The following is a 12,783-nucleotide window of genomic DNA, read 5'->3' as shown; positions in this document are numbered from 1 at the left end:
AAGGACAAAAGTACTCAGTGCTTTGCTGTTGTGATGAATGCAGCTTGACCCAAGAGGATCCTTGGAAGGAATGTCAACGTACTCCTTATCCATTATTATGCACAAGAGAAATCTCTAAAGAGAGGATAGGAAAATGCCAGACATGAAAGGTCAGCACGTTTCTTGGGCTGGGGGTGATAGTTTTCTTAGCGACACTCTGGCTAGCAGTTAGCCCTTTTCTACTGTAAATCATTGAGACAGTTAGATAACACAAGCTATAGACTGAATGCTTGTCCCCCTAAAATTAGCGTTGAAATCTAATCCCCAATGGGACGGTATTTGGAGGTGAGGCCTCTGGGAGATGATTAGGTCATTAGGATGAAACTCTTATGAATGGAATTAGTGCCCATATAAAAGAGACCACAGAGAGCTCCCTCACCACTTCCACCATCTGAAGACACAGAAAGTGGGCCCTCACCAGACACTCACTGAGCCAGTGCCTCGATCTTGGACTTCATAGCCTCCGGAATTGTGAAAAACAAATTTCTGTTATTTGTGAGACACCCAGTCTGTAGTACTTTGTTATAGCAGGCCGAACAGACTAAGACTCCTCTGATCAGAATCAGCACCTGACTAAACACGGACTTTGCCAAATGATGCCTAGTCAGTCAAAATGGCATGAAGTGGCTGTACTGAGATCTTGTCCACATCATCTTTATCATTTATCTGGATTTTTAGAATAGCCTCCCAGATTGGTTTTGTTTTGTTTTGTTCTGCTTCAGTGTTGCTCTCCTTCAATTTATTCTCCATTCTAAACATGCTATTTCCTTCATTAAACTCCTTAATGGCTCCCCATGGCTTATAGGGTAAGAACCAACTTCCTACGTATTTCATGAAAGACCCTTCATGAATTTTCATCAAAAGACTTTGAAAAGATAAACAAAATTGAAAAAACCAAGAAAAAAAGGGAAAGAGCTCAAATACATAAAATCAGAGGTGAAAGAGAAGTTACAACGAGTTATACAAAATACAATGGATCATAAGAGACTACTATGAGAAATTATATGCCAACAGCAACTTTATGTCGTAAAGAAATAGAAAATATGAACAGATCGATTACCAGCAAGGAGATTGAATCAGAAATCCAAAACCTCCCAACAAACAAAAGTCCAGAACTAGGCGGCTTCCACGGTGAATTCTACCAAACATTCAAAGAAGAATAAATACCAATTCTCCTCAAACTCCTCCAAAAAACAGAAGAGGAGGGAACATTTCCAAACTCATTTTACTAGGCCAGCATTACCCTGATACCAAAACAAGACAAGAACATCACAAGAAAAGAAAATTACAGGCCAATATCTCTCATGAACATAGATGCAAAATCCACAACAAAATATTAGCAAACCGAATTAAACAATACATTAAAAAAATCATACACCATGATCAAGTGGGATTTGATTTAAGGGATGCAAGCATGGTTCAACATATGCAAATTAATCAATGTGATACACCACATTAACACAATGAACACAAGTCATATTATTATCTCAATAGATGCAGAGAAAGCATTTGACAAAATACAACAAAAATTTATGACAAAAACTCTCCAGAAAGTAGAACATACCTCAACATAATAAAGGCCATATATGACAAGCCCACAGCTAACATTATACACAATGATGAAAGATGAAAGCTTTTCCTCTAAGATCAGGAGCAAAACAAGGATGCCCACTCTCCCCACTTTTATTCAACGTAGTATTAGAAGTCCTAGCCAGAGCCATTAAGCAAGAAAACGAAATGAAAGGCTTCCAAATTGGAAAGGAAGAAGTAAAACTGTCACCATTTGCAGATGACATGATATTATATATAAAAAAACCCAAAGACCTCACCAAAAACTGTTAGAACAAATAAGTTCAATAGAGTTGCAGGATACAAAATCAATATACAAAAATCTGTTGCATTTCTACACAGTAATAATGAACTATCAGAAAGAAAAATTAAGAAAACAATCCCATTTACACTTGTATCAAAAGAATAAAATATTTGGGATGAAATTCAATCAAGGAGGCGAAAGACCTGTACACTGAAAACTATGAGACATTGATGAAAGAAACTGAAAAAGACAGAAATAAATGGAATAATATTCTGTGCTCATGGATTGGAACAATTAATATTGCTAAAATGTCCACAATACTCAAAGCAGTCCAATGCAAATCTTACCAAAATTCCAATGGTATTTTTCACAGAAATAGAACAATCTTAAAATTTGTATGGAACCACAAAAGACCACTATATGTACTATATTATAACCTCAAAAGCTTAGTGTCTTCCAACAACAAATATGTTTGTCTCCCTCATACTACATGTTGGTGTTGGGTTCTATGGATCTGCTCCAGGGTTCAGGCTGGGTGCTTGACTGCTTCCCACGTCTTCCCATTCTGGGGCCCAGGCTGAGGGAGCAGCCCCTATCTGGAACATGGCCTTCTCCTGGAAAAAGGCCAGGAGCAATAAGATTGTCAACAACTCTAAGATTTTCTGATTTATGGGGTATAAATAGTGTTCATTCACACGTTATTGACCAAGTCCAAAATAACTGAATCAGGAAAGCTACTCTGCCTAAGAAAGGGGGTAGTTAATAATTGGGAACAGTAATACCATCTACTGCAGTATTTATAGGACTCTTTTTCAGTACTGAAGTTCAAAAATTTCATTGAGAATTATCTAGGTTCAGTATATATTTTAATTTTACTTTGTATCTGCTTAACCCTTCTAGCTTAAAGATACTTATGTGAAGGAGAAGCCTCCTTGAAGTATAACTCTCAGTATTCCTATAGTTCCATTTGTCCCCTCTTCACGATCTACAGTGCTTTGTACATTAGATTTCTGGCTATGTCCTCCGTATCTATTATCTTTTCTCAGATCAATTTTATTCTCTTGTTCTTTTGCTACATATGCTGAAACGTGTCCATAATATAACTGATTTGACTTTCTCCAGTGTAGGTTTTGTTCTTTACAGTTTCTAGCATTGGTTTTAATCCTACCATGACATTACTTGTTTTCTTACATTAGTTTCCAATTTGTGCCATTGTGCCAGCTATCTTTCATCGCTCATTTCACATATTTTCTTTAATTTCCCTGACAGTGTAAAGGAGATTCTATCTACACTAAATTAATTAAATTTCTTGAAGTTAATCTTTTTCTTTCAAAAACATATTCTAACTCTTGAAACATGCTTATCTCTCTCATCTGTGTCATAACATCAATTTAAAAGATTTACGTAATTGTCCTGATCATTTACACTTGAGTCAGAATATATTTAGCTCAGTTTACTCTCCTAAAATGAGTGGGAAAAGATCATCAAAGATTCCTTAATTGTTTCCATGAATCAGGGAATCCTCCACTTAGATCTTGAGATGAAAAGCTGGAGGATGTAGTTGTATAACATCACTCTGATGATTTACCAGCCTGAGTAGAGTAGGAGAAGAAGCTGAGGCCATGGGGACTTCTAGGCAGATCACTTTGCTTCTATACAGTTGCATTCTTCTGGTTGTTGAAAGGCCAGAAGGACTGCTATTCTGTTCAGCCTTATGTCTGCTCCAGGTATATGGTGCAGTCCTTGGAGGGAGCTTTTTCTTTTGAATGAAGGTAACTCTCCATCCCACTTTATGGTACCCATTTAGCTGAGGGAAGGGTTCTTTCATCTGGCATGAACTCATACTAATAAGAAACCTGATCAGAATAAAGCTTCTTGCCTAAAGGTTTTCTTTTGGTGTGTACTTGCCTATTTGCTAATCCTGTTTCAAAATGGTTTTGGTCCATGGTGCTGAACTTTATTCTAAATAGAATAGACTCCTCATTCTCTTAGAGCTTACTCCTATCTCTTATCCCCACTCTTTGAAATTTCGGAGTATTACTGGGATCCTATAGGATTTTAGTCACTTCTACAACACTGAACTTCTTTATTGGCAAAGAAAAAATTTAACTTTCCTTTGGTGACATCCTTCATACTGGATCTGTTTATACTATATGCAATAGAAATGCCTATAATTTTACCTATCTAGTTTTTACTCTTGGTGACACAGCTATTAAGATATTAATTCCTACTTTTGCTAATAGAGGAAACTAAAGGTAATTAACATGTAAACATTTCATCTCCACTTCCTAGGAGGAGAGTCAGACTTTTGTATCTTGGACTCCCAAGAGTAATAAATAATGTCTTCATGTTTTTGGAGACATCTGGAAGCACCACTGAAGCTTTTGTTTGGGATGCATGGGCCCTTGAAGCCAGGAGCCAGAAAAAGATTAGTTTGAAAGAAAAGGGTGGTATGACTTATGAAGATACTTGACTCCCTGGGGTTTTGGGGGGGTGGGAACTTTGTGGATCCTCTAAGTGAGAGGCATCTGCACACAGCTCTTGTGCAGGGTTCCAGGGCTGATAGGACCTGAAACGGGGATGGCTGCAGGTGTGCCAAGGGAAGTAGACCCTGGGCATGAAGGCATGAAGGCGTGGGAACTACAACCAAGGTCTCCATTGCCAGTTTGGCAGAGAAAAATAAACCACTTTCAAAAAGATCATGTGCATCACAGGGAAGGAGCACAGGGATTTAAATTACTCTGGAGGAATTTTTCTAAGGGACTTTGATCAGTCTGAACATATTGATAGTTAACATGAGGAAGCATAACCAGGACCTACTTAGAAAGAAGTTGTAGAAAATTGAAAAAGTTTTAAAAATTATAATTATTTTAATTACACAATTATGCATGAATATAACTTCATTATAGGAAGAGAAAGAGAAAGACAAACAGAAAGGAAGAAAAAAATGGGAGGAAGAGAGGGAAGAAAGAAAGAAAGAAAGGAAGGAAAGAAGGAAGGAAGGGAGGAAGAAAGAAAGAAAGAAAGAGAAAGAGAAAAAAAGAAAATCAGGTCCACGATCTTAGTTTAAGTATTACTCTCAGATTGGTGTCTGTAGTTTCTCTCTCTCTCTCTCTCTCTTTCTTTCATCTATGTACTCTTTTCTGTCCTACTAGAGAGAAATATCTTGTGTGGTATTTTGCATAACAGGCTTTATTATAAACAAACACATTTTATATATATCAACTTAAAAAAAACTTTATGTATTGGAAAACTTTCCACATCTTGATTTACCTTGCCCATTTTAACTGTTAAAAAGTAATAATAATTATAATTGGTAATGATTAAAGGCTTCATAGGTCCCAGACACTGTTCTAAGTGCTTTACCAGTAACTTATTGAATTCTCATAATGACCATTTTATGAATGAGAGAACTGAGTCACAGAACATTTAAGTAAGTTGCCCAAGGTCAAAATTGTGCAAAATTCCCAGCAGGTCTACCTCCAGAACCTGTGAGCAGAAACAACACACTATAATGTACTGGATTCCACTGGAGGGAAGTACCACAATTGATCTAATAATTCAGTACTGACATACATTTAGACTTTTCATGATCTGATATTACATACAGCTGTAATGAAGCTATTGGTAACTTAAATATTTAGTGGACATTGGGATATGATGGGCCAGTTTTCACACAGATGATTAATTCATTTCATAAAACCAAATGTAATGAATGTTCCGATTTACTTAGCTTTCAGAAAAATCATGGCTTTCCCTCATAAACTATGGTGATTAACTGTATGACAAACTCCCTATAATTAAGGGATAAATTGCTGACATAAAAATAAAGAATGCTTACATGCTATAATTACTCTGTAGCTGACAGTTTATCAAACATGTACTTTGAACATAAGAGGTTATATAAGTACATAACTTCTAAAAGAAACTTTGCTTTCTCCACACAAAACTGACAAACAGAAAATGATAGGTTGGCAAAATTATGCTAAAACTACTGGTCATGCCTGCAGACCAAGCTTTAACACTGGGCACCCTCTCTCTCCTCAGAGGACCGGCTTCAAGCATCCAATGTCACTTTCCAACTATCAATTAATTGAAATCAAACTACCACAAAGAATTTTTCATTCACTTATTTCCCATTGTGAACTATGATGGAAAGCGATATATTTACTCCAAATACTCCTTATCACAAAAGGAAGAGAAAGCTCTTGTGGGCTTCCCTTAACTGGTGGCCTTCCTCCCTTCCTGGCTGATGAGCACATGTACACGTCCTCTCAGCAGCATAGCTCCAAAAGGAAGCCTCAGATGGATTCCCAGCCCCTGGACTCGTGATCTTCCTGTGGTCTGTGTGAGTGCAGGGAACAGACCACGCACCGTGCAGACAGTGTTCTGCCTGGAAACAGGAATGAAAAGGTGGGAGAAGAAGGTCGGAGCTCAGGAGAGTGTGTGCCCATGCACTCCAGTTGGTAAAGGAGAGAGTCGAATCATATTCAAATCATCTTTATTCTCAAACTACCAGGGAGGAAACAAAGCCCATGAATTTGTCATAAACAAAAAAAATGAATGAAAGAAAGAAGTTTAATAAACACCAATCTTTTGCAATCTATGGATTCTAATAGAATATTTTTTGCTTTCATCTAATATTTTAAAACTCACTGTAAATAAAAATGAATTAGCATAAATCAAGAAGAATTTTTTAAATCACTTAATATAGAGAATGATGTAATGGTATATAAGAATATTTGTCAATGCTAGGAGGCTACTAAAGAACTCTTATGTAAATAAATATGTTAAAAAGCAGAAGACTGATTACTGTTCAAGTTAATTTCAGAGATATATAGAATAAAGACGCTGATTGTGACCCTGACCATTTTCTTCAAAATACATTTACTATCGCTTTCTAAATTCTATTGCTTTTTATCTTTATTTTTTGTTAATATCTAATTTTGTACAAACTATTCATTTAAAAAAATATATTTTATCACATAGACATGTATCTTGAAATATTACATTGTATATTTTTTCTTTGCTGTTTACCAATGATGTGGACTTTCAAAAATTGCTTAACCACTTGGAAGTTCAGTTTTCTTAACTGTACAATGAGGAAATTTTAATAGGGCATCAGCTAAGCCACTGTGAAAAACAGATTAAAATAATCCAATGGCTCAGAGAGGAAAGGAATTTATTTCTTTCTCAGAACCATCTGCAATGTGTATATCGACTGTTCCATGAGCTCATCCAGGAACCCAGGCTGTCAAGGTGTATCAGTCATCTTAAAAAATTAAAGATTACTCCAGTCATTACCTTTTCCATTTGGCGAGAAGGGGTAGAGAATGTCCAGGACAAAAGTGTTCAAAGAGATGAACCAGAGGTTGCACTTCCCTCTCCTGCTTACACTGCATTGGTCTAAACTTAGTCGTATGGTCACATCTAACTGCAATGGAAGCTGGGAAATATAGACTATCACTGGGCAGTCATGAATGTAGCTAAAATTGGACTGGGGAATTCAGTTACTAAAAGGAAAAAGGGGAGAAGGGACACTGGTGGACTATTAGTAGTCTGTGCCACTATCATGATACCTAGAATGAAATAACACTTGTGGAGCATAGAAGTGTTTTCTTGGAATTCACATAAGCAATCAGCATAGTACTTGACACATACTGAATGATCATTAAACCATAGTTGTTGCTGCTATTATTATTATTATTATCATCATCTTCCAGAACCTCTATCCTCACCTGAATGCTTGAACTCCCTCTACAGAATTAGGGATAAGTGATTATTTAGCTATTCTTGAATCTCGTTAGTAAAAGGAAATTTCATTGCTCTTAAGGCAGCCATTCCATTTTCAGAAAGTTTTTACCTCTTTCCAGATGTTATTTATCTTCTTACACTTTCTTTTCTTTCATCCTAATTGTGATCTCTGAGGCCCTACAGAAAAAACTGCATCCCTCTGCCATCCAATAGTCCTTCCAATATTTATGGAAAGCTATTGCTTCTCCCATGAGTTTTCTTTTTCTCTAGACTAATCATTTTTGTTCCTTCCACAGTCTCTCATAATCCTTGACTTTGAGTCCACTCACCATCTGAGACACATTCATTCGCTCATTTAACAAATATTTATTGAGTGCTGACTATTCTATTTTATCAACATCTACCTTAATATGTCGCCAAGGGCAGTACACAGTATTCAAGTTTGATAGATATACACTGTATATCAATCCCCTCATTCAGGATATCATTTTCCCTGAGTGGGATCAAATTAACTCTTGGCAGCCGTGTCATGCTGTTGATACATCCTGAATGGTAGCCTAATACACTCTGAGCGTTTTTCATTTGTGCGGTTATTCTAGATATACTCAACCCTACATGAACTTTTTTTATCCAAATACGAAACATTTCCTTTATTTATATGTTGTTAATTGTATTGTATTGTAATCTCTCAAGAACTTTGATCCTTTCATCTAATATATTAATTATCCCTCACAAATTCACACCATCTAAACCCCTGATTAGCATGTAACTGAACTCTTCATCTGAGATATTGACCAAAATGTGGATGTGGACAGGGCTGGGGAGGAACCATTAGTAACCCTCTGAGCAACCATTTAACCAGTTACAAATATCCATAACTGCATCATCATTTAAGAAATACTACTCTCCCTAGTTCAGAAAAGTCTCAAGAAAAGTTTTTGTTAAATATCTGGCTTCTGTGTTCACTGCCACGCCCAATGAGGCCTTTTCCTGCCACTCAAAAGTGCTACCTGGTCTGGCTCCATTCAGCCCAACCTGACCCTGAGTGCCTCCCTGACTGGGAGAGCATGACTGGTGTTTTCATGCCACACCTTTATATAGTTCAGATTCAGCAAATATTTATTGAGGCCTGAATAGGTGCCAGGCGTTTTACTGAGCAGTTTCTCAAATAAATGGAGCATGGAAGAAATGGAATATATTTTATGGAAAAAATGCACACATTCTCAAGTAAAACTATCTTATTATTTTGCCTACATCGGAGATCATTACACAATGTTCCTTATCTAGAAGGCATGACAAAGTACAGAATGTATTCCATGTACAGGTATGCATCTTTTAGCATGAAGGATTCAAGGAAATATTTTAAATGTGATATACATTTTTCTAAGATGACGTGTTCGGTGACTAAATTCTTGCTAAATATCACATTAGACTATAAGCTTGTTTCAGCAAATCAAAAATGACTGTGTGCTCTCAGGAATAATTATTCACTTGTTCCAGACAACAATCACATTTTAGAATTTAAATTATGAATCACCTGTACAGATGTTACCTTTTCCAAAGGACTTTCTACTCGAGGAATGCTGATCATTGGCATCTGTGCCAGATTATCCACGTGTATATGCTCATTTTCTGGTTGTCTTCCTTTGAAATTATTTACCACACACACAACCTAAAATATCAGAAAAAAATTACAGTTTAAAGCAAAGCCATTCTCCCCATGACTATGACCCTTTGAGTAGCTTAATAAATCTAATCATAGTAATAAAGTATTAAAATTACTTAAATATTACATGCATATAACTTTATATCTAGATTTATCTTACATAAATTTGAATAGTTACTCCAGGGCAAATGTGTTCAAGAAAATTCATCAATTAATATATAGCTCAGTTAATAATGACAATTTTATTATTCTAAAATTTTCATTAATTTAGGTTATAGTCAATGTTCAAATCAATCCAAAAATAGCATCATAACCTTATAAGAATTCAAAGCAAGTTAACCTTTCCTTAATGTCGTGAACCTACGACTTAATTTAAATGCTAATTATTTCCCATTGCTTCAAGATTGTTACATTCATAATAAACCTTCCACAATTGGCACTCCCTAATTTAGTAGCATACCTTTAATTAACCTAGTTTATTGTCTATTATTGTATCCCATATATACTGGCCATTTGTTCAACAATAGCTTACTGGGCTACTACTGAAAGAGAAGACCTTTTACAAAAAGGGAATTGACCCTTGTTTCAACTGATTATATCTCATAGGTGATAGAATTTGAACTAAAGCAGAGGTTCTCACACTCTAGTGTGAATAAAAATTAAGTTCTGGCACTGTTAAAAATGTACATTCCTAAGTCCTTCCCTAAAGATTCTGATTTTGTAGATGAAGGATGGGGCCTAGGAACTGACACTTTTAAAATGCATTCCAGAAACTTCTGATGCAGGTGGCTCATCTCTAAGAAACAGCGAATTAAATAACACAGGAAAATTACTTGCTATTATTTGCTTATACTAACTAGTGGGTAATATATCCTTGAGCCTTCCTTTTCTGGGTTTTATACTCTATTATCAAATCAAAAAAACAGAACTCACTTGCAGTTAAAACCTAATATTCACTTTTTAAATAAATGCTTAATATATAATTACACATTTACATTGTATATTTTCACAAACGCTCCATTGGAAAGCCTTTTCTTTAGTAGGGCTCATTACTGAATATTTTCAAAGGACAATTAGATCTTGGTTACTCTCCAGTTTTTAAATAAAATTTACAAATCTACAAAATAATAACACGTACAATAAGACTATCTCAGAAAAGAATATTTCCTTGCTAACTGTTATATGCTTACTATTCTTCCACTTCCTTGAAGAATTACAGATCAGAAGCATAGATCAAAGCCTGATAATGTGATACCTCAACTTTATCACTGCCATCAAGATCTTTAAAGTAAGGGATTGTAATGGCTTGGAGACGGGTACTTGATAAACCAATTATCAAATGATGACCCTACAGAGGACTAATAGTGATTGCCCCAGAGCAAGGAACAGTAACTTTTGTCTGTAAAGGGCAGATAATAAATATTTTTGGCTTTGTAGGCATACAATCTCTGCAGCAACTACTCAACTCTGCCATCTTGGTGTGAAAGCAGCCACAGACAATTCATAAAGGAATGGCACGTCAGTGTCCCAATATAGCTTTTTTCACATGGGCCGTAGTTTTCCACCTGACCACTAACTAGGGTACTAAGGATAAAATCAAGAACTTTAGCTAACATCCACAAAACCAACAAGGAGTTTCACATCATTTCATGAAATAGACACACACATCCCTTTTTATTAATATTATAAATTAATGGAAAATTGGGCAGATGAAAAAAATTACCACCGATTCTTCTGAAGAAAGATTTGTTGAAATGAAATAACTATGCTATTTATATAGGTAAGTTATAGACATGTGTAACTCATGAGATTAAATTAAGTTCATTTAGAGTTAATATGTCCTTCTGAAATTAGTATAATTGTTTTTTATATTATTTAAGTGTGAAGAACTCTTTGAAAGGTTATATCAGTTATCTCTTTGCCCACATTGAGGGTCAGAACAATACCATCGAAACAGCTGAGAATTCATATGTGAAATATTTAAATGCCTGAGACATAGTAGATATTCATTAAATGGTATCTATTAGCATAATGATTATTCATCATTACTGTTATTATTTAAATTATAAGGAAGGAAATTACCAAATCTTCCTTAGAATCATATTCAAATATTTAATGTCTTGTCTGCTAACATTCACAAGTATGGAATTGATTTCCTATTAGTAAAAATGCTCATAGGAAAAAGCAAGAGACCTGGTTTTGGATCCTGAGTCTATAAGCTCTTGGAAAGTGTTCTGGGTCTCAGTTTTCTCAATTCAAAAGTGAGGAGATCACCAAATTAGCTCCATTTCTTTGGTAGGCAAACGTATGACAAATACAACAAATGTCCAAAATGAAGCCTAAGATCTGCCTATCTCCTAACCCCACTGCAAACCTGATCTTGTTCTGGGCCTCTCAAGGAAAGGAAACATCTCCACACCCCCATTCCCCTAACGTGTTACACAAGGCTGAAAACTTGTATTCTTCCTTCACACATCCTATACTCAAACTTCACTCAATTTGCTCAATTTTCCTTCCTAAATATTTTGATTTCTTATATCTTTGTTCTGTCTCCACCATGAGCTCAAAAGATTAAGCAATCGCCACCACTTGCTAGATTCTGCATAGCTTTCTAAAGTCTCCCCAAATCCAGTCTTGGCCCTCTCCAATCCGTATTCTGCAATGATGTGAGAATCATCTTTCCAAAATGCAAACTGGATCATGTCATCCTTCTCAAAACCATTCTGTGGCTTGGCTTCCCATTTCTCATAAAGGGTAAACTCTGGCCCACCTCCACAGCCTTCTTTCTCTCAGTTTTCCAAACAGCTTCTGCTCTCCTTCACATCCTTCTGTTTGGAATACTCATCTCCACTGTCTCTGGACACTGCATCTTACTCATCTATGGAATCTCAGCTCAGTCTCACCTCCTCATTAGCCTTCCCTGACCCCAGGCTGTTTTGTTTGTTTGCTTACATGGAACTGTGATTTTTTTCATCAAAGTGCCTATCTCTGTATGAAACTATACATTTGTTAAAGTAACACTTTGGTTAATGTAAGTCTCTTCCAAGGTTGTGAGCTCCAGGAAAACAAAGATGCCTCTTTTTGCTCACGATTGTATTGTCAGTGCCACAGTGAATGAATAGATTAGTGAATGAGCAGGCATCCAGCCCAAAACTTCTCAACTTTTCTGATGTTCCTGTATAATTCAAAGTGACTTTCCTTTGAAATATTCTATCTTTACATTAGTCGCTTTCATGTGTATAATTCCACCCTCTCCTACAAAAACGACATCAAGAAGTCATCACTACACATATGTTTTTGTTTTCTTTTTCCAGTAGTGACAATAAATTAATCTGATCCATTTGTGATCATTTTTCCCTTTTTCCTTGTGGAAAGTAAAACATCTTTGTTGCATAGGGTTAAGTGCGTGGGCTTTGGGGTCACACAGGCCTCGGCCTTAATCCTGGGCTGTCTTATTTAGTAACTTTGTGAGCCTGGGTAAGCTACTTAATGTAACTAGACCTGTTTATTT

At 36.1% G+C, this 12,783-nt stretch overlaps 1 protein-coding gene across 2 annotated transcripts in view; it reads right to left on the bottom strand.

Annotated features, from left to right (window-relative positions):
• The window catches only part of PLPPR5 (phospholipid phosphatase related 5), a 108,580-nt gene that overhangs the window by 13,918 nt on the left and 81,879 nt on the right, over positions 1-12,783 (bottom strand). The window contains exon 5 of one of the 2 annotated variants that reach the window (XM_001490335.6): positions 9,159-9,278. In XM_001490335.6, the coding sequence (XP_001490385.5) occupies positions 9,159-9,278 (120 nt within the window). Of the gene's footprint in view, positions 1-9,143; positions 9,279-12,783 lie in introns of both variants that reach the window. The other variant, XM_023641564.2, reaches the window with a different exon arrangement.

Source organism: Equus caballus, chromosome 5 (assembly GCF_041296265.1).
Source record: "Equus caballus isolate H_3958 breed thoroughbred chromosome 5, TB-T2T, whole genome shotgun sequence".
Lineage (NCBI taxonomy): Eukaryota > Metazoa > Chordata > Mammalia > Perissodactyla > Equidae > Equus > Equus caballus.
This window is presented reverse-complemented; position numbering and strand designations above follow the sequence as displayed.